General features: G+C 35.8%; 1 protein-coding gene across 37 annotated transcripts in view; it reads right to left on the bottom strand.

Annotated features, from left to right (window-relative positions):
- LOC140748299 (voltage-dependent L-type calcium channel subunit beta-2) overlaps nt 1–24266 on the bottom strand; it is a 192512-nt gene that overhangs the window by 16276 nt on the left and 151970 nt on the right. For 2 of the 37 annotated variants that reach the window (XM_073081107.1, XM_073081110.1), the window contains exons 1-2: nt 6152–6303; nt 4950–5069 (exon numbers count right to left, since the gene is read on the bottom strand). The exons of 21 other annotated variants lie outside the window; for them this stretch is intronic. In XM_073081107.1, coding sequence (XP_072937208.1) covers nt 4950–5031 — 82 coding nt within the window. In that variant the 5' untranslated portion in view covers nt 5032–5069; nt 6152–6303. Of the gene's footprint in view, nt 1–4949; nt 5070–6151; nt 6324–14536; nt 14722–24266 lie in introns of those variants that run through there. 14 more of the 37 variants (XM_073081124.1, XM_073081128.1, XM_073081118.1 and 11 more) reach the window with 9 other exon arrangements.

Raw genomic sequence — 24266 nt, 5'->3', positions numbered from 1 at the left:
TGCGTTTTCTATGTATGAAATTTGTTACAATCTAAATATAGATTGTCTTTGGTTTGTGTACATTTTACGTCAGTTAGATATTTCCATGCGGTCTTTTCTTGATCGGGGATTCGAAATTAGATTTTCAGGCACTTCTGATTATTAACGTTATGTCCATATTAGAATTTAATTATTTATCACTTGCCTAAACGATGAAGGTAAATATCATGAGAATACCAACTCATGATATTTACCTAAAGTTCTTAAAATAAGTTTTCAATGGGGTGTTATGTGTACTGTACAAAAAGTCACGAAATTAGCTTTCATAAAATTCATAAAGTACCGTCATTCATGACGTAGACATGGCGTAAAATGCTAAAAAATAATATGAAGTCAATACATAAAATTTCGCGTCTGTAATTATAAATAATGATAATTTTCTGTTTACAAGGTTCCAAAATTTGAAACCATTGCTTAATTTTCTCTGAACGAGTCTACTTACTATTTAATTTTTGACGGTAATTTTATACAAAAATTGAACAATCTATAGATGGGCAACTACTGTTGGCGGTATGACTGACCCTATTAATTTCCTATTAATATCTAATAATGCCATTAAAGTATTGATAAAACAAAAAAAAATCTACGTAAATACTATAGAATCTATTCCAATACATTTTGCTTGGCTACTCCCGCATTCTATCCTATTTACGTTGATTCACGATGTGTAGATCGATATCGTGAGACCCAGTTGCAGGCGCGCTTGGTAAACATTCAAAAAGCACTCTTTGTGTATGAAATTCTATACAAATGTTACAAAAAAGATAAGTGAATCGTTTCGCGACGTTGACCTGGGGGCCTACCACCATCTTTTAAAACCCGTCATAGTTCAGGAAAGTTTTATTTCAATATTGAATCAACATTATTTTGTTTTGTACCACGACCTCCTGAAAACAGAGTTTATTCCTACCGAGTGATGTAAAAGAATGAGTAATTTGTCTATTCCTTATCCAAGAGGAAGCGAGACATCGAAATTAGTGTCATCTCTTTGGCACCACGGTGTTGTTCCGTCATTTACAGTTTAACAAACTTAAGCCCCCATTTATTTTTCGCTTATCCATTATATAACCGTATAAAACCAACTTAAATTGTCATATTTTGTTTAAAAAGTTAAATTTATAATTATAATTTCGACCGACATAATACCAAATTACTTATTGTAATATTATAAAAAACATCTTACTTTAACGAAGTCATGGTACGAAATTTCAATGTATGTTTAAAATCATATTGTTTTAAGAGACCTATCTACCGTTTGTATTAATTCCCAACGATGTGTAGATCGATATCGTGAGACCTAGTTGCATGCATAGCTTGAATAAATAATAAACGGTCCATTTAGGTCATTTAGGAATTATATTCAATTATTAAGGAAGATTTAAAACCAGTTTTGTTGTAGATGCATTAACCGTTTCTTGATATCGTTTGTTTTTATTCCCACAAATCGATATGGCAGAATATCATATACTAAGATTTTTACTAGTGATTATTTTGTTAATTTATTGTAAGGTGTATTTATTTAAAACATTTTAATCATTTGTATGAATTGAATTAATTCCGAATGTTTAGATACATTGGGATTTAATTCAAATAAAACATAAAACGGACATTTTACGAAGTTGTAATATTGTAAAATAATATTGTTTCATACTAAAATATATCCGATATAATACAACCTAGATACGTTTTCATTGTCTTAAATTGACATATAATAATTTTATGGCGTTTCTACGTCGATTTTGACGACTTTGTAACGAATTTTATTGACATGACATATTTACGTATTATAGTAGTAATAAAACACTTTGTACAATTCATACAATTATTATTATGTACCTACTTGCAATTTCTATTAGATTTGTAATGTTAATATAAACTCAATGACGAAAGAAATTTCTATACCTACTTAATTCATTGTATGATGATACACGATGGATCCAAAAAGAGTTGGTATAATTGGCAATGTATTCCAGTTAACTTAATAAATTTTATTTACTTATATAAAGATAAAAACCTAACTCACGCATTAAACGTGTAATGTTCATTAAAACACGTCTATTCTTCTATACTAATATTATAAAGAAGTAAAGTTTGTAACTTTCTTTGTGTGTAAAGGCCAATAATCTTCGGAAATACTCAACCGATCATGAAAATTATTTCACAATCAGAAAGCTACACTATTCAGAAGTGCTACAGGCTATATTTTATTATGATTGACAAAAAGAGGGCGACGCCGCGGGTACTGCTAGTCACGTATAAAATTATTCCATACATACTATTCAGCCTATATTAAGAAATTCTGCCTACCGTGACACACATTAAGGCGCAATATTCCGCCAATGTGTAATAATTCGGTGATATTGAGTAATGTGTGGTTCACGTGACGTCACGTACTCGTATGTGCTGAGATGTGACGCACCGTGACGGGATCAATCGGATGCCCGGCTGTAAATCTAATCTAACTCTGGCTAAGGGCTTAATTGGAAAATTTTATAAGCTGTTTATAATTAGATTACTATTCATGTGATAAATGGTTAGTAATAAAGATACATTAAAAGTAACCGATATTTGTTCACTTTAATTCATGGCATATTTTCTTAGATATATCTTAATTTTGTCTAAACAAAAAAACTTTAAAAATAATCATTGATTCGAGAAATTGAATCTAAAATAATAGAAATCTTATAATGGAATTGTAGCTCCAATCCGAAAGATAAACATTAGGACGTAGTTTTTGTTAGTCGAATAAGAAGATTATTTGATTAGGTATCATATAAAAATATTAACACTTTGATCTCATTTCCTAATTATTGAATAACTTTCAATAGATTTTTTGTATGAAATCTTATAATACTCTTAGTATGTCGTAAAAGCTTAAACGATAATGTGTAATTTAATACGAATATGGACTTTACCACGTTTTGCATGGTTTTGGACTGAAGCCAGACTCAGCTGGCTTAGTGGATTTTCTAAGTTTTCCTTCTATTAAATCATATTTATATTATAGAACGGCAGACCTGTTCACACGAAGAGACTTAAATTACGTATACGCCGTAACATACCGTTACTTACAAAAATTATATACAAAATGGAAATTATCTGTGTCATTAACAAAGATATGTACTTATTATATAAAAAAACTATCTGACCCGGTAAACGTTGTGTTGCCATATAAATAAAAAATGTTAAGGGTGAACAACCCTTATCACTTAGGGGTATGAAAAATAGATAGTAGCCGATTCTCAGACCTACGGAATATACATATAAAATTTGCTGAAAATCGGTAAAGCCGTTTCGGAGGAGTACGGTAACTAACATTGTGACGCGAGAATTTTATATATAAAAGATATACCGACATTCGATTCAACTGCCAAGTTCGCCGAAACTTCAATATACATTTAAATAAAACCATGTCAGTAGGATAATATATATATTTATAAAACTGACACATAAGTTTAGATGAATTAAAAATCACGCCAATAATGGCGTGATTTTTGAAATGCTAGACATGAATAATCATGTCTAGCATTTCAAGGCAGATAAAACTGAAATATACGACTGATATTGTTTTATTTTATTGCATGTGAATGCACTGAAATATTTGATGTAGAGCATAGTGCTTTTATTTTGGTCTCAAGTGGATCTATGAAATCATGGTCTAGAAGCCACTCCAATACATTTCAAATGCCAGCTTTCAAATTTATGACTACATTGATAGCTGAGACCGATAAAACTGAATTTTAAATTGTTTTTCGTCCACCAACTTTGTTATGGCATTCGATGGAACTAATAATAAACTCTTATTTGTTTTGAATGCAATTAAACTTGAGGCCTGGGCGATAGTAATAGGTGTCTTTATAGGCTCGGGACCAGGATAGAGCTACGGTATCCCCTGCCTGTGGTAAGAGGCGATTAAAAGGGGACTTTTGGTTATGCGGGCGGTAAATGGGAGCTCTAAACGCCCAGCTAACGACACCGGGATGAACAAAAGTACGTGTGGCCACATACCGTCGTAAACACTCGAGGATGTGAAAGAAACGTAGTTTCTTCCTGCGTTGAACCTGACAAGGGGACCGCGTTTAGAGGACTCAGATTGAAAATCCATACTGACAGACAGGGTTTTATTGTGGTAAAAATCCCACATAACCCGGTATTACCCGTAGGTACCGTGGTACCTTTCCGATACGTACAATAATTAATGTTTATGTAAATTAGATTAGCGCTTTCAGCCATTAGCAGTAGGTACTTCTAGTTATTAGTATCATAGCATATTTATGACGGTTTGATGGCGTTTGCGCATCATACGGTAACTAGTACAACAAACCCACTGATTCTTAATCGAAATTAGCGTTATAAGCTTTCAAAGCTTAAAAACATTTCCATGATGATTGTAATTACAGAATGTTTTAGTAGCTTGACAACCCTTGATATCTAGCTCTTGTACAAGACGTAGGGATGGCGATTCTTTAACTAGTAAACAGATATTATCTGACGTATCTGACGTGTAGTACTGAGTGTAGGACTGTACCGGCGTTACTGACGTGTAGGAAGTACTGAGAGCTTAGTGGCCGAAAACTCGGTCTCTCGATCGAGGAATCGGAGGTTCTAATACCAGGTTCGCCTTTGGTTTATCAGTTTTGTGCATATTAGAAATAATGTACTAATACACCTGAGAGTATTTTTGGAAAAAAATCTAAAAGGTATATGAAGCCTAACAATATTTGGCCACCATTCCGTAACGTTGGTCTAACCCTTCTCACTTTGAGGTAAGACCTATGATACGCAAAATTTGGATAGATTGAGTATTAATAAAGGGGGTAAGGGAAATACAATCTGACACGTAGGTACATTGTTTCTTGAAAGTTATATATAATATCGCCATCCCTATAATAGGTAACCATAATACTGACTGTAACGGGATATAACGCGGCGGAAACGGACAAGGATGCGGCGCGCGTCCTTGCACAAATCCTGGATTTGTTCCGACGGCATTCTCGGAACGTGCTATACGCCGCTTATTTTAGACGTCACTGTAACAGTAAGTAAACAGGTTCCAATATACTACCTATATAATTAGGTAGGTTTACGTTTTATACTCGACGCTGTACATTTAGATTAATTTTCTGTGTGTAATGAAAACGCTTTTAGAGACGGGACCCATCCACACACACACACAGGACAAACCCACAGTTAAAAGAGAGTTTGAACTCATTTTTTTAGGTTTATAGCTTGGAATCAACCCTAGGACCTTCTAAAAGAGATCTTGAACTAATTTTATGGTAGCACAATAACATGGATATCTGCCGATGTTCTTAGCATTTGCAAATAACGCAGATTGCATTAAACACACACCAGATTGCTGTGTTTTTTGTTAATCAAGAAATTTATTGTAATATTAAACGCTACGAAAAAGTTAAATCTAAAGTTTTTAAGTGATTAAATAAAATATAATAACGTAAAGTACGATGTCGAGTTACTAAAATATGTGCCAGTTACGTTTCAATGCAATATACCCTGTGGTTTTATCTATTCTTTTTGGTCTGACCTAGCACAAAATTTACTCTTTGTTAAGTAAATAGGGGTTAACTAAAATGTTTTCAAAAGTGCTAGACGGTTTTGATTAAGTTACGGATCAAAATGATTCAGTCAGTCAGTTAAAGCACGGAACGAAGAATGTTGTTTGTTTATTGACTGTGTTTGTTTCGTTTCGCTCTCATTTACATCAGCTTCACGGTAAACCGTAATTAAAATTCCACTTGGAGGCGTCAAAGCGTTGTCGGAGTCGCTTCAGTTATCTTGTTTTCTGCTTTTGGACAAAGCATTAACGCCGGCCGAGTAATTACTGCGCTCAAAGCAAACATTCACAGATAACAGACGTACACCAGACTCCGTTTGAAATGTTTTGCTTTGCACCGAAATAAAATCGCATCCCGGCAACACGTACATACCGAGCTTGCAAACCCAGTTAAACGCTAGGCGGTTATTAATACGTATGATTCGATCAACGCACATCACGAACACAATAAATATCGGAAAAATCGGCCATTGGCTTTGACGGGTAGTAGATCTGCACGCCCACATCAACAGGACGATGCGCGCGCACCGCACACACCTGCGTGAACAACTTGTTGTATCCGTGGCCCTGGTTGTTGTATCCCATCATGTTACGGCATGGCGGCAGGGGCAGGTGGTGGCCGCCCTGGACCACCAGCGGGATGTCGTCGTGGTCGGCCGTCGTGGCCACGCATCGGTCGCGCGCGAGCACACCCGACCCGCGTTCGGCGGTGACTGATGTTTCCCCCTCATCCCTTTCCTCTACTCCTCGACGCTCTGTCCTCCCCCCCGCGCTCCACCCCGCGGCTGGGTGAATGAAGTGCGCGCGCAGCTTGCATCCGTGCGGTGTACTATCGTGTGACTACCGTCAACCACAGATTAGCGATTAGCAATTGGGTCAACGGATAATGGTCGTTACATTCCGCTTGTAAACTTGAGACGAACTCCAATACGATGCTTTAACACTTAACAGTTTACAATCACGGGCGTTTGTGTTTACGTTTGGATTTTCGATAACGTTAAAAACACGAGCTACGCGTACGTTCAGGATGAACGAAGAGTATAAAAATAGACGCTTAGTCTAAAATATAACTATAGAACTCAAAGCTGTCGGTCTGAGTTACAGAATGTGCAAGCAATAACTTTTTTATGAGTTTAACTGACATGTTATAAAGTGTATTACTCTACAATAATACACTGTAGTTTTTATTATAACGTAAGATATTTATTATTTGAACTATTAAGATATTTTTTATTATTTACAATCTACTAATAAATGTAAAAGGTACAGAACATTATTTGCGGAATAAAGTTGTTATTATACGGAGTCTTAAAATGCTACGACAGATACGCCTACGCGAGCTACGAGACTCGAGCGTAGCACTACGACACATTATTAGGGCCTTAGCAGACTAGATTTTTGCAGCGGCGACACGTTTTACATGCTGCGTTCGCTCATGGAATCAAACATGTGTTTTAGCGACTTATTAATGCTACATCGCGCTTTTTTTGTTCGATTTATTTATCGACCGTTCATTTGATCGCTACATATAGCTTCCGAAAAGCGGCTTAATTGTGGATTAATTATCGATGCTAAAAGAAGCATGTCTACTAAGGTCCTTACATACAGAAACTCATTCTGATAGGAGAGTTGTACCAGCAGAGGAGCAATAATGGGTTCATGATAACAGGTTTTATTAGCGTATCTAGAAGAAGGAATGAAGCATTTGATTTCAGTGTATCCAGATAAACTGGATAATATAACACGTGATAAGGGATACGCGTACTAGAAGTGACCAGTCACTTTTAGTAAGCGTATCCTTTTCCTAAGTTAGTCGTGTAATGCTAAATGCCAGCTATTAAGTTATTTAAGATCTCAGCTAAATATAAACTGATAAAATCAGACATCATCATTTTACACATGTACAGTGCGGATTTCATTGCGTGTTACATACATTAAGGGTAACCTTGTTTCACAATAACTCATCTTATTACATTATTATTTATTTATTTATAAAATCCACAGCTACACATCACAAGCATACTTATCTTACTTTATAGAACTAAAGCCAATAACGGATTTACATTTTATAAATTAATCATACACCTGTCACTAAATTACACACAGGTACAATATGTTATTGTGTGCGTGTGTGCGTGGTGTGTGTGAGTGCGTGCGTGCGTGTGTGTGTGTGTATTGGCGTATATATATAAAATATAAATATATAACTATGATAATATATTGTATATTATTCGTACATTATCTTTTTCGTACTACATATTGTCAAATCTCGATCGTGGGTAGGTAAAATAGGAAATATTGTTTTTAATAACGGGCGTTTACTGTTCAATTTAAACGTATGTAATTTAATGTCCTTTACTTAAGTATACTTTTAGACTTAGTTCTAGAAACAGAAAAAAGATTTTCGCAATATTTGTAGTTTAACTGCAGCGGTGCATTTCCTCACATATTTCTAATTTCCGAACTTTTATGAAGACATCAAAATAGTCCTTAGACGTAGTAACACATTTGTCATAGACTTCAGGTATAGTCCGCGTAAAACTGCTAGTCCGCTCTGAATATAGAAATTAATCGCGTCGCCATGGCAAATTGTATGACTACACCTGCTCGGAACATATACTATACTAATATTATAAAGAGGAAAACTTTGTTTGTTTGTTTCATTGTAATGAATAGGCTCAAAAACTACTGGACCGATTTTAAAAATTCACCATTCGAAAGCTACATTATCCACGAGTGACATAGGCTATATTTTATATGAAATATATTTGATAAATAGATTTTGAGGCCGTGAAAAGTTTGCCGGGTCAGCTAGTACTATATAAAATTCGAATGAAATATTTTTATTCAAACTACATTCTTTATATAATAATATATGGATAGCGGAGTACCTATCCTCCATGTTATTTTGCGGGAAGAGACGATTACCCAGCAGTGGGTCAAATAAGAGTAATGCGTAAAATTAAACAAGCAATAACTATTAAAAATAAACAAATTAATTTATGCACACTTACGCTCTTCCATCAATTCATAAATGAAGAAGTTCTTAAATATAATGACGAATTTTCTCTAAAAGCCGTAATAACTCATTTTAAATGTCTATTAGGAAAATCGGTTACTAACTTTAATTTTATAGAAGGCCGCATTTTCCGTGTCAAAACAATCGGTGGTCATCGCTTAGCGTAAATCATAAATGGTAACTCTCGTTCGAACGCCAGGCATTGTGAGCCGTGATCGTACATCGTACGGTTTGTTTTGGCACGGAATTCACCACCAAATCTCCGCGACGTCCGATAGAACACATGTCCGATTAAATTCCGTTGCATCGTACACTTTGTTGACGGGTTGTAGAGTCGATATTCCTGTGTGTGTGGGAACGCATGCGCGTGTATTGAATCGATTGTGTCCGCCGCGCCGGAGACGTCGTTGACCCAGTTGTGACGTCGACGTCCCCTTGGCTTCGGGTACTGACACATTCGGCTTATATTTTCCGTCGCTTCGTAGTTGGAGGTCACGTCTATTCGACGGAGTCGGACGATGTCTTTAAGCTTTTCCAGCGCGGTCTGGGCATGTCTGAATCTGGGTTTAATTGACTCTTTGGTCAATAGATTTAGATAGGGTTTACGAAAACGCTAGGTTTCGATTGATTTCAAATTCAGAGGTCAGGAACATGGGGAAATATTGGTTTAGTTCCTTATAGTTCCTCATTCTATAGCCGAATGTCTTTAGTCCACAGATTTTGGCTAAAGTTATTTTTTATGAAAAAGTAGCCGCCAAGGAGCATGCCGACCACAGACTTATGACGTCATTGTTAAATAACCCCAACTAGAAATAAGTTGGAAGGACCAGTAATGTAATTTTGAAAAGAAATATATTTTATAGGCTTGGGAGCATACCAACAAATTTCTCTTTCCTTACCACACCTTTCAAGCTGTAGTCCCTTAACATTACTGTCCTATTTACAGTAAGTAGTACATGGCAAGTGGTAGTCTCCGGAGTCACTTCTATCACATGAAAACAAACACTGATATACTAGCTTCCTTTTACACAAGAGGTCAGGTCCATAGGGAAATACTGGTCATGTTACTAAAGAGTTTCCACGGAGTGCGATCAATATCTTTATACCTAAGCTGTCTTCCTGACTTGTTAGTTAAAGATAAGTGAACTTTTATGGCCTTATTATTACTACCTGGGTGGAGGAACTATTTTTATTGATGTATCATTAAATATATGATATAATAAACGTCTCGCTCATTGTTTCTTATTATTTTTTACTTTTAAATATATTTTGATAGCATTTTATATATTGCAAGTAATAGGCACATGTAATAGTAATATATGTATAAATAATGAAAATACGTAACTGTCTGTTATTTCTGAGTGACTGCTATCTTAATGCTTGTATAACTATACTTAAACATAAACATGATTTCTTACATTTTTATGTGTTGCTATACGGCCCCGTCTTAGTACAACTTAATCTATTTAAGAGGGCACTTTCATTGTAAGATGCAAGAGTTTATTCACTTAGAAAGCCTTACTTCACTTTAAAAGCAACTATAGTTCTTAAGTGAAAACTTAAAAGACCTTGCAAGGGGACGTGAACAATAGTAAAATTATTTAGATTGGATACACGATAACATTAACGTCAGCTATTCTAGGATCCACAGAAGAACTCATTGTGGAGTTTTTAATCTATCTTATGTATAAAACTATCTTATATATACAAAACTATCTTATATATAAAATTCTCGTGTCATAATGTTAATTAACATAGTCCTCCGAAACGGCTTTAACGATTTTCACTAAATTTTATATGCATATTCAGTAGGTCTGAGAATCGGATACTATCTATTAATTATTCATACCCCTGAGTGATAAGGGTTGTTCACCCTTAACATTTTTTTTATTTATTTGGCAACACAACGTTTGCCGGTTCAGTTAGTATTTATATATTAGGTTACTATACTACTGTATTAGGTAAATAAAAGGTCCCTAAGATTAGGTAGGTTGCCATGCCTACATAACTATTAAAATAAGCAATGATTTGAAACTCAAGTTTTCCTCGTATACTACTAAAATTAAGACTTTACTTCTAGTGTTACGTACAAAATGACATAGTTACTGTTGACCCGATGGGCGCAAAGTAGGTGACGGTGTTGCCAATCCGCCTTAATCACCAATTAGCGATGTAAAAATAAAATTGATTTTGTGCCTAGAACTCGAACTAGAAATAAAACTCGAAGTATCTGTAAGGTTCCGGCCTTACAGGTACTTCGTGTTTTATTTTGTAACGGGAATCAATGGCTTCTAGTAGAATATAATCTACTAGCTGACACGGCAAACTTTATACCGCCTCAAAATCTATTTATTAAATATATTTCATATAAAATATAGCCTATGTTACTCGTGAATAATTTAATGGTGAAAGAATTTTTAAAATCGGTCCAGTAGTATTTGAGCCTATTCATTACAAGGTGAAGGTGGTAGAACCCTTTGCGGTTCGACTCCGGCACCACCACCACCGCCACACCTATTTCTACCTAATAATAGCAGTGTTAGGCGCTGCTGTGTTCCGGTTTGAAGGGTGTGGTAAGGGAGACAGACTTTTCCGAGGCGTTCCATCAGGTGGACTGCATGCTCGTCTGCTACTCTTATAGTATAAAAAAAAAACAACCAAACAAACAAACAAAGTTTTCCTCTTTATAATATTAGTGTAGATGACTAACTTCGATCACCAATAGCAACATAAGCATTGTTATCTGTTTGCATAGTTAGTTTTTGAATTCTGTAGTTAAATGAAAAATGGGCTATTTATATTTTTATCTTGGGTGTCTATTTGTCAATGGAATTATGGCTTTACTCAAAGACTATCGTCATTTATTACACCTAAATAAAAAAATATTTTATGTGATATGACAGTTACATGGGTTAAAGGTATATGTTAGGTATAAGCTACGAAAAATATATGTGGGGTGAAACTTCATTATGTATGAAAAGTTGGAATCCGCGGGTATATACTTGTTTTAAGAGTATACACTTGTCTTACTATCGTCAAGTATTACACAAACAACAAGTGCCACACAAACACATTAAAACGAGTACGTGAACTCCCAAACCCAGACAATAATTCGAATGCCTGTCTGACCGGGGATTGAATCCAGAATCCTTTACATCAGAGCACGTCAGAGCAGTGGTGTCTTCTTTACTATGCTACCTTAATGTGTGCCTAGAGGGTCACTATCCTAATTTAATATCTTTCTAACCCAATTGCTGACTCTCTGTAGATATCTTTAGAATAAATTTGAAGCGGAAAATCGGCCCCTATGTTTATTCAGCTCTCGTTCCATTATAATATTTTAGTACGTACAACTGATTTAAAGAGGTATCTGAGCTATAGGTATCTGGTATACATCAGTTACAACAGGAAAGATATTAAGGCGAAGCATTCCAGATTAGTTTTCAGTCATAACGATGCATATGAATGCATATCGGATTGAGTGAGATCGAATGGGATGAGATCGGCCATGAGGCCATGAGGCAATCCTTTCTGTATCCTTTATCCATGGGTCGTAGTGGCTACTTAACATCAGAGCACTGTAAGCTCTTTTGGTACATACTATAAATTTTCAAATTATCTCCAACAGATTTAAATTCCTTCACGCTTTACGATACTTGCCCATTGAAAGGTTAAATATACAAGCTAAATATAAAGCTTTATCCGTTTTCACTTCGGAAATACCGAAGCCTCGAAGTATTTACTACCGACTGACTCACGATCATTCATAAAACGAGAATCCCACGAAATACAATTATACGTTAACGTATTAAGGAAAACTGGCTGTTTGCTCCCGACTTTATATATAAAGTTGGAAGTTTAATAAATATAAATAATTTCTCGTAAGCTTATCCTCAAACGTGTTATAGTCGTCATCAACCTATTATTGTCCCACTGCTGGGCACGGGTCTCCTCTTAGAATGAGAAGGATTAGGCCACAGTCCACCGCGCTGGCCAAGTGTATATTGGTAGACTTTACATACCTTTGAGATTTTTTTATATAAATTTTCCAGGTATGCAGTTTCCTTACGATGTTTTCCTTCACCGCTTTAAGCAAGTGTTAATTAATTTCTAATACGCACATAACTTTGAAAAATTAGAAGTGCGTGCCTGGGATTTGAACCTCGGAACCCTCATTCGAGAGGCCGAGTTTCTTAACTATTAGGCTATCACTGCTTCTGCTTGTACTAGTGTGATAGTAAATTTTGTGAATGCTACGTTTTTTTGTTATATTTGCACGACTTAATGACACACAATAGGTTTTGTCAAATTCATAGGTGTAGTAACGTAACGATTTATACGAGATTGTAATATGTGCCTACCTACATATAAATATCCTTTATAAATCTGAATTTCGTGGATATTCGTCGCTGTATTCCTAGTAACAAACAGTTATGTATCTTAAATACCTGTCCAGTGACACCTATATCGCATACAATGCTGACAATTGTTCATATACCTATAACACTACGCTCAGTGTATTTCAACCATGATCAAATAAATCAGTCATCTATAACGTAGAATTAGCAAACGAGCAGTCCACTTGAAGTACAAATGGCCAATACTGCCCTTGGATGAACAATATACATCACAGAACGTAGCTACCCCTTAGGGTAAGTTAGAACGCTTTGTAGGTACTTCCTTGTTTGTATGCAAACCAGAAAACAGCAGCACTTAACACTGCTTTTATAGGGCGAAAATATATGTTGTGCCAATGTTTCACCAGGCACATCAGTTGTACAAACTAATCGCTGTTACCCAATGTTATTAACAGCATTTTTTAAATTATTTACAGGTTACGGCTCCTACTACTATTACTATCCGAGGGCTATTTACTATCCGAGGTGTCCCTATACTTAATTTTAATCATATAATAGTAATCGCGCTTCATTTGCTTTTCATGAAGTTGGTCTAAATTGGCACGGACATCTAAATGCTTCAAAGTTCTCCATAATAATCGTTAAAGTGTATAAAGTCCACCATCATCTTTCTACATGACCCTAATACTATTTGAAATTGATTACAGATGTCCATGGCCGATAGTGACAATATTCGGGCAGATTGCACATTATGCTTTCTACTTTCTACACTCACAGCCCCACACTAGGATTCCCTGTGTCGTGGGTGCCATGGACACACACATAGACAAATACACAAACACCCAGACCCAGAAACAGAAATCTAAATTCATCATTTAGATATCTGTCTGGCCGGGAATCGAACCCGGGACCCTTTAAACTGCTAGTGATAATTTTCCGACAAAAAATACGTTATTTTGGAAAGAAAACCCTACGGTACTTTTATGCACTGCACTAAACTAAACTCATTGAAAAAATCTTCAGATATTCAACTAAATAGCGCAAATAATCTTAAACTGACGTGTATCAACCGACTAATGTATACGATATTGAGTGATTCTTATTTGGGTAGACTTTGTCCATTTGTTTATGTGTACTACAAACAAACCAACAGATAATCGATATGTAACTACATACATACTTGTATTAGCTACCACTTTCCGTTACCACCTGACCTTAGTTGCACACACGACATACAAGTGACGCAAAAATAATAATAGCATCGTTTTGTGTAATTACCTATCCGAACGTTAGATAACGTGTCTCCTGCATCTAAGATGACATTACTGAGACGTTCACTTAAGTCATTATTCCATGGAAAAGTTATGAATTTGAAATGACAGCTGCATTCCCGTCGCTAAAACGACCGCATACCAACATTCCAGCATTCCGAAGAGATTGCTGACCGATTGAACCGCGTGAGCATAGGGGCTATTTTGCTCTGTTTTTCAAACAGCTGGAGAACGCAACAACATAACCTAAGTTGAGGAGACTGGTCGAACGCACCCGCCTGTGTTTGCGATGCCGCTGTCGTCGGATGAAGTGGGCCATGGCTGGGTTGGGGTGTTCGTCATAACACACACATCTCACTGTTGTCTCACTGCTCAACACCACTAAACACTTGCACGTAAAACGGATACGTGCGATGCGTGAGCGCGACGCGCGGGCACTCGCTAAGTGCTAAAAATACGGGACCGCGTACCGGGACGACGGCGTGTGACCGTATGACAGATAGCGGCGGAGATTACATCGAGGAAGATGTACATAGTTCTTGAACACAAGCACTGAAGTTGAGCTGTGTTTTATATTGAAGAAGAAGTAAAAACATGTGTTAAATTGTGACTACCGTCCATGGGTATCCGATCTGTCCATGGACAAGAGACGTCTACCTAAGGTCAATCACAGATAGGTTGGTATCCCTACCATATCTTCAAACTAGAACTAAGTACGTTGAACTATGCTTATACCACTGTTAAAATTCAAAAGAACTGCCCAGATGTTTAGTTTGACTTAAAAATCTTTATCACTTATGAGTGTCAATCATTGTAAAGTTGACTAAGCTTTAAATTACTGTACAAGACTAAGAAACGGAAGATACTTTAATTATATTTAACATATTGGAACGCATTATTAATACTAACAGCGACCTGAATATAGGTAATTAATTTGAATAGTGTGCCTGGCTGTTTATCGTACAACATAATTATGAAGCCAAATCAAATCAATGAGTCATTTATTTGTATGAATATAAGGTAGATACTATGCAGACTTTAGTAGACGTTTCATAGACCACTATTTATATCCATAGTCAAATTAAAATATTCAGGCATAGAAACATAATATATTTAAAATATTACGTAGTCTGTTTGTGTCTTAAGTATAATTTGTCTTTATTAAAAAATCTTTCGAAAGTTCACGTTTTGGCAAAATATTACCAAAAGGTTTAATATACCAAACAAATTACAAATACAATACTGGCTAACAATCTTTATTAAAATAACAAATCAATGTAAAACAAACAGATGGAGAGTTACGCTCGGGGGAACAGATTCAATGCGCTCTTGGTAAAAGCCAAAAACTTTATAACTGCATTCTTTACTTCGTTCTGTATACGAAATAAGGTTCAGAATATTATAATGTAACAGCAGACAAGTTTGGTGGCATGCCAAGCCAGTGGTTCCGCCTAACCCGACATTGATCTGTCAGCCTCCGAGTCTGCCAACTGCAGAACAATTGTCTAATATTTTCATTAACATACCTTTTTTATTATTGTACAAATTGGCTATAAAATTAATGGAAGTTTATGTGTTTTTTTTAATTAAGATTGCGCTGTAAACTCTTTGAATACGTTGATTTGAAGCGTTAAGTTTAATGTTGATATCATTAAATGTGAAAAAATATTAGGCTTTCTAAGGACTTATGAATTTAAAGTTGACCACGGAGAAATATTTAATAGTACTATTCTTAAATACCTTGAATACGTCTGTATATGACATTACCTGTTTTCTAAAAAAAAATGCTCCGCAAATTCACAAATATGCCAAATAATACAAAATAAAACGGTGTGTAATTTTAAATAAACCTATTTTATGATATTTTATGTTATTATTATGGTGAAATAAATATAAATTCTAATTTAATACTTAAAATTAAATTACTTAATTGCTTCTTAAACTTAAATTTTCTTCTTTAAACCATCGATTAGTACTTTAAACTAAGACAACGTCGTAGTAAAATAGGTTTAAAAATTCAAAAGCTAACAGTAGAAGTTAAAGGAAAACAACAATTTCGTAAAAAATCGTGATTTCTAAAACGTAAAGCGCCACCTATCAGAGAAGCCGAGAATCAAAACGCTCAAACGAAAGCACTTCCCTCTCAAAATGACTTGGGTTCGCAACTGCGCAGTTTAGGCAACGATAGAAGAGATGGCGTTGTATTCGCTTCGTTAAATAGTTCAATAGTTTCGGTACAGATGGCGCTGTAAGTTTGAAAAGTGTACTTTTGTGTAGTGTAATACTTGTCTTTAACTTAATGACTTAAAATATTGTTTAATATGTATATTAATGACTTAAAATATTGTTTAATATACATATTAAACAATATTTTAAGTCATTAAGTTAAAGACAAGTATTTTTACTTTCATTTCTGTATTTTTACTGTTATTAATAGAGAAATCCTTCGATCACTAATAATGATCGAAGGATTACTGAAATATTACTGAAAGTTTCAATGTATTTTACCTATGAAAAGTATACATTGACTGTTTTTGGCGCAGAAATATGGGAATATAAATGTTATATTCGAACTGTAACATATATTATGCCATTTTTTTGGAATTACTATAAAGCTGATTAGTTGTGAAGGTGATTATCGTGTGTTTGTTGACGGAACGCGGAAAATCAACAAAAAATCAACACATTATGGTGAGTAATCCTCGGAGTGATTATGAATGAAATATCATTGAGAGAGGAGCCGGGATATTTGGCGGTGGTCCAGCACGTTACACTACTTACCATCCGATGGATAATAATATTTAAACGTTACTTATTATGATATCTACTAACATAAAAAAAATTACAATTCTCAGAATTTTAAATAATTTTTAGTTTTGATAAATTATACTGAAAATGTTGTTTATTGAGGACCCGCATAGCGGTGTGGTTACATTACCGGTCTGACATGCAGAGCTTCGGGTTCGGTTCCGGGACCGTCAGAAATTTTAATGATTAATTAAATTATCTTCATGTCCCTTCTGGGTCTGGGTGTTTCTATATTCTTCTTCATGGCACCTATAAAACAGCGAATCCATAGTAGGGCTTTGGCTATGAATGTACAAAACGGCTATTTCGTCAATGTGCTAAAATTTAATGTAGTGAGTAGTAGTCCAAAATTACCCAAGATCTTTTCTTATCTTATCTTTTAAGAAGAACGTTCAACAGACTACGGAATCTGGATCCATGGACGACGACATTTACCGACTTAATATTTTGAACTAATTCGAAACGTCAAATTGGAATCTTGAAGAATTCTTAAAGAATGAAGAAAATTTTAGTTTAGATTTGGTTTGGTGGTGGGGTGTAGTTCTTTTAATTGTTACCACAATAGCGCGAGCACTTTTGCTACACAGGAAAATTAGTGTAGTGATGATACCGATAAAGTCTTATAAATAAGAGATAGTTTCTGATAAAAGACTAGACGTAAATGCAACACGAGCCTTAAAACCCCTATTGTATTGGCATCTTTCCTAATGTGAAATATATTCATAGGCAGTTATCACAATTAAACTCGCGTTATAATTAATCTTATACTATCTTTTATGATGTGAAGCATTATTAAATATTAATTACCTACATATAACACCGCTGAGTATGAAGTCACCTAACAACTACAAGTAAGAACAATTTAAACGTCCTTGAGAACTTTTCTTAGAGAACTCTCGAGCATAATTTTCCTCACGATATTTTCCTTCCCCGTTAAAACATGAAATAATGAATTTCTAATACGCGCTTCGAATAATCATAGGAGCCAGGTAGGTGCGAGATTTGAACATAACATAATTGAAGTTGTAAACGAGCTTGCAGTCCGTCTGATGGTTCATCATCATCATCATCAGCAACCCATTACTGTCCCACTGCTGGGCACGGGTCTCCTCTCAGAATGAGAAGGATTGGGCCATAGTCCACCGCGCTGGCCAAGTGGGTATTGGTAGACTTCACATACCTTTGAGATTTTTTTTTATAAATATCTCAGGTACGCAGGTTTCCTCACGATGTTTTCCTTCACCGCTTAACATGTGATAATTAATTTCTAATACGCACATAACTGAAAAATCAGAGGTGCGTGCCTGGGATTTGAACCTCGGACCCCTCGATCGAGAGGTCGAGTTTCTTAACCACTAGGCTATGTGATGGTGAGTGGTCGCTATTGCTTAGCCAAATTCGGAATAGAACAAGTTCTACCTGAGACCGATCAAAGTTGCGGTGGCTCCAGAAGGCTAAAATGGTTGCCTCATATGTACGAAAAATTCAGCCGGCGTGGGTGCACACCAAAATGCAAGAAATGCTTCACGCTACAAAAAGGTATGGTAGTAGACCTCAACGTACGAATCAACCCTTATATATATATATTTTTTTTTTTAATATAAGAGTAGCAGACGAGCATGCAGTCCGCCTGATGATAAGTGGCTACTGCCGCCCATGGACATCTGTAATCAACCCCAGATAGGATTAGATATTCCTACCCGAGGTCGGCCACAGATGCGCCGCTACCCCTGAGGACTAAGCTGGAACGCCTCGGAAAAGTCTGTCTCCCTTACCACACCCTTCAAACCGGAACACAGCAGCGCTTAACACTGCTGCTATTAGGTAGAAATAGGTGTGGCGGTGGTGCCGCCGGAGTCGAACTACAAAGGGTTCTACCACCTTCAAAATTAATAATTAACATAACACCGGTGTAATAAACAGGTACTTATAAAATCGCCGTTTCATTCACGTGTACCGACAAGGCGACAAGTCGCTCCTTCTGCGTATAATTATTGGCCCCTGAAATAGACCCGGCGAGTCGTTCACCCGGCGACATATTTGGTTAACTGTTCTAAATCCGCTTCGATATAAGTAACACTTACATTTGATATGTCCCTTCTGTCGTGTGTCTGTCACGGGCATATATACGGAAAATATTGTAAGCGAGAATCAACTTTAAGACATAGAAGTAAGGTTGTTATTGAAGTGAGGGCGGGTAGGCGTATGTCGAGATACTTGGATGCAGTAAACGACTTACAAATAAAAGTAAATGTTATGAAAATAAGTCGGATGTGTTTGGAAGGAAATTGATCAACTCGTTCATTTGCATTAGAATCCCTTGGAATAAATCCGAGTGATTTAACGCAATTTCTAGATTTAGTATTAGGATCTGAAATCTTGGATCGTATTGAAAGAAAAAGTTAACAAAAGCTTTTGGAATTTATTTAATAATGAACTTATATATAGTATTTGGCAAGAAGGTGTAATATTATCAAACAATTGATTATAAAAGAAAATTGTATTTCCCTACAATTCGTATTTTTCATAAGAAGGTTTTTTTAGTATTTCATCTACTATTTTTTCCGTTATTTGATTCTTATCACATAGGGCAATAATAAATGGAGTATTTTTTCTTCAAAATTAGTTCATTCAATCAGTCCAGTGGAATAGATTAAAAATAGGTTTGTTATAAATATGCTTTATACACCCTAGAATTTGTTACATGTTTAATATAGTTTCGGATTTGCCCATCCGTACCCACTTGATAAAACCACCCCGTAAACCTTATTGGTTGACTCGATCAATTTTACACATGAAAGCAATACATCATTTTATTCTTTTGTTAGGTATATCATATAAATTTTATAATGAAACATAATTACATAATTATGTTTCATTATAACATAACATAACATTATACCAAACTTTGCATAGTTAATACCTACATAAATACAATTAGTTTGGAAACTGCATTGCATAAACTAAAACCAGAACGACAACAGACGACAGCTGGATATAGCAACGCAGTACAAAGGTACTAATGAGAGCGCGGGCGCAGGGCGGGCGGCGTAGGGCGGCGCCGTGGAAATAAGTGGAAACTCTCTTCCTGCGCGCGCGTGCTACACTAGCTAGCGCAGACGGGCACTTGGGCATAAAAGTGTTGTAGAAGTATTTGAATTTCCAATTACGTGTTATACATTCATACAAACTTAGTTCAAAACTTTAATGACATTAGGATGGCATGTCGCCTATTAAATTGTGACGACTATAGTTATATAAAGTTTAACGCAATGTGAGACGATGATACGTTATTGATGTTTAAAAACAAATTTTGCACAAGATCTAATTAAAATACTTAATTTGAATTCTATGAATACTCGTGTAAATATCGCTGTAGATATGTCGTATACGTTTCTACATAGTATTCGGCATTTGGTATTTCTTTTCGTCTAAATTGGTGATTGTATAATAAAATATTCATAATCAGTACAAAAGTACTGATTGCAATTTAAACTTTGAATTTGTATTGAGCCTTATTTCTATTTTTTTAATATTTTATGTAATATTAGTAACAACGTGTTGTTATTATGAGATCTTATGAATATATTTACGGGCCAGCGCTTTAATATTTCTGTGTCTATTAATCTGAGGTCTATTTAAAGACAAACAAAACACAAACTTCCCACTTCTCCCGTAATATAAAGCGTGGCGAATAAAAATTACAACCACGTAAAGTTAGTTTCGTGCCTACATCCCACGTTGCTCTGTGGCGGGTGACACGCGCTGAGGGCCACTCGCCTATTTCCGTCCTACTCCTGCAATAACAGTACCGATGGTATTTTTATTACGCCGCCCGTTTTATTTCAGTTACAATTTGACAAAATAAAAATAAGAAGGGCCCCCGCCCGTAATGTGACACTTTGTAGGGATTCGCGGCGAGTTTTGGTACGTGTCGATAAATGACCGGACATGTCGTATTTTTTGTCTTTATTTTTTCAAATCAAGAAAATAAAGTATAAAACGTCAAATTATTTATATTTTGAAGATGATAGGATATTACATTTTTTTACAAAAAAGTACATTTTGTTAAGTAATTATTTTACCTACGTAGATAAGACAGAATAGAGAATAGTACACGTACGAATTTTTATTATTTAATTGCCTATGTTGTATCTTTTACACATATTAATTCAATTGAAACTTATGTACGATTAGATTTATATAATAATAATAATAATAATTTCTTTATTTCAGACCTTTTTTTTTTACAGTCCATAGATTTGGTTAGTACATATTTTCTTAAATCTATGTTAGTGTACAACAAATAAAAACACGTAAAAACACGGGGGTTAGTGTTAAAGACAACTTAGCCTATGTTAGTAAAGACAATTAAAACAAAAAACTTAAATTCTAAGTACACACATATATGTATACGATTATATTTATACATTATATGTATACGATATGCATTATGCATATCGAGCACAATACATTTTGTTTTCAATTTAGATAATGTTAAGAAAAAAATAAAAAGTCCGTATCGACATAAATGACAAACGAACATCCCTACACAAAACTTACTCGAGCCTACGCGATTACATTGATGGATTAGTTCCACGAACTATGCGAGGAGGGTAACAAAGTTGTCGATGTACTCAAAACTTAGTTAAATTCGTTTGTGCCTTTAATGAGAGTGCATTCACCTCAATGTATTTAAAATGTAGTGCGTTTTGGGAAACAGGGACGTGAGGCGTTTCCGTGTTCTATGAGCTGTAAGTGTAAAGGGTATTTTGGACGTGGCTCATGAAAAAAGCAATATACTTATAACCCGACTATTAATAAGTTTATTTTTTTTATACGAATATGTTTATAATATTTCTGTTTTATTTATGTACACGTAACTTGTCCTATTTGGTCGGTTCTTAGAAGAGGAAGATAGGATCTTAAATAGATGATTAAGTAAAAGGTGTTAAGTAGAGAAGAAAAGAAAGAGAAGTCCGAAGGTGGTAGAACGTTTTGTAATTCGAGCCACTAGGCACTACCGCCACACCAACTTTTGCCGCTTTCTGATAACACCCGCTTACTATGATATTAATTTGAGGTTTTACGGTGTTCCCCATACATAATACATTTTTGATGAGAGAATGTAAAAATAGGTTTTTTTATTATAATATAGGAGTAGCAGACGAGCATGCAGTCCATCTGATGGTAAGTGGCTACTGCCGCCCATGGACATCTGTAATCAACCCCAGATAGAATTAGATATTGACCTACCTGAGGTCGGCCGCAGATGCGTCGCTACCTCTGAGGACTAAGCTGGAACGCCTCGGAAAAGTCTGTCTCCCTTACCACACCCTTCAAAACGGAACACAGCAGCGCTTAACACTACATTATTATATTAGGCAGAAATAGGTGTGGCGGTGGTGCCCCCGGAGTCGAACCACAAAGGGTCTACCACCTTCCTTCAAGTACATAAAGAACACAACTTTAGCTACTATTAAAGCATTTCCGGTGTATTTATTCTTAAAGATTTAAAAATTTGACGCAAAAGAGCTTTTCATGTATAAAAGCTCTTTCAATCCGATAGTCTTTAAAATATAAACTGTACTAACGGTAATGCATGACTGAAAATATGGTTGGCTTATGTATGATTTTTTCATGAAAAAAATGTGTTTTTATAACAATTTAAATATTCTCTAACCACTTTATCATACACGAAATAAACTAAACTATATCAAAATTGTAAATAGGGCGGTTGCGCTTAAAAGATTTACTATCAAACCGTCACGCTCCACCGCGATAGAACTTAAACGCTACGCATAATTCTCCACGCGCCCTCCATAAAAAAGTCAACGCGTCCCAACAATCGACAAAACAACACTCGGATTACGTGAAATTAACATTTATTATCGCACTAAAAGCGCGAAACGAGCGAGGACGAGCGGCGATATTCAAGAAGCGATACGATCGCACCGTGAAACTAATAATCACGCCACGATGTCCCTACGACCGGCATAAATTTAACACCTGTCGTACTAACTAAAGTAGCGTTTGAAAAACACCAAAACTTCCCTCCCATTACACGACGGTATACATTAACGTTTTTATATACGACGTGTTCGGGAACTGTCGACGAAACACAGAAATGGTGTTAGTGTGCACCGTTAGATCGCATTTCGGGGCGATCGCGTGGAGCGTCGAGCACGCGATTGGTACAAGTCGGGGCGCTGTAGAAGTTATTTCCGCTAAATAATTGCCAGTCATCAACATCGGAACATTTCGGTTGTTACAGAGTTATCGGCGTGGCGGTGCGTGCGCGGTGCGATTCCGCGATATATGCTCCAAACTGCCTAATTGTGTGTAACATCGCACATTACTTTTAAGTTGAGACAGTTTTTACTGTCGTGAACCGAAAGTTTTGGTCCTTCGAGCCAAGTTGAAATGGACTTGAAAGTTACTATCTTCTATGTTTTTATGCGAGATGTCGACTATTTCAGTGCTTAAAACCATACATTATATAAAGCATTCAAAGTCCTTATGGAAAGCAAGGATGTGGGTGCCCTCGGGTGATAGTGACCAACAGGTGGCCTATACCCTCGTATAAATATGCTACATCAGTTTGGAAAAAGGAAACATAAAAAACGTAATCTTTCTAAGGTTAAGAACCGTGAAATGGGATAAATGTAAGCATGTACACAATTTATCTAAGAAGTAAATTAATTTAAAAGTTAAATAAACAGTGTGTTGTGGCGTCAGCAGGTGAGAGTAGATGGGTGTTTCAGCGCGAACAATTCATAAGACAACTTAGCCGTAAGTATTGGAAGCACGCACTAAATGGTGCTTCGTTTAAACTGGATCCTGACTATCGTACTAACTTGCCGGTAAAGTTCCTATTTATTCTAGTTATTTTTTGCATTATTAAGCTGATATTTTACAGATTACGGTCTAAAGTAGCTTTAGCTTGACATATTCCATTAGCGCAAGTATGTATGAAACTTTCATAAAAAATTGTAATGGAATTTCTTTCGTCGATCCTTCTCCAAAACGAAACGCCTAGGTATCTAAAGTAGAGGTAGATAACGTCAATTATCTACCTCTACTTTGAATGAAATATTTTGATATTTTACCCAACTGGGGGGAGTTCTACGAGATTTTGGCAATATTTATGTACCTATGCATGACGTGTGAATGAGGCATACATTCATGTCTCATTC

Source organism: Epargyreus clarus, unplaced genomic scaffold (genome assembly GCF_041222505.1).
Source record: "Epargyreus clarus isolate Ecla_fem2 unplaced genomic scaffold, WU_Ecla_fem_2.2 ptg000015l, whole genome shotgun sequence".
NCBI lineage: Eukaryota > Metazoa > Arthropoda > Insecta > Lepidoptera > Hesperiidae > Epargyreus > Epargyreus clarus.
Note: the sequence above shows the minus strand (reverse complement) of the source record. Positions and strands in the feature narration are given on the sequence as shown.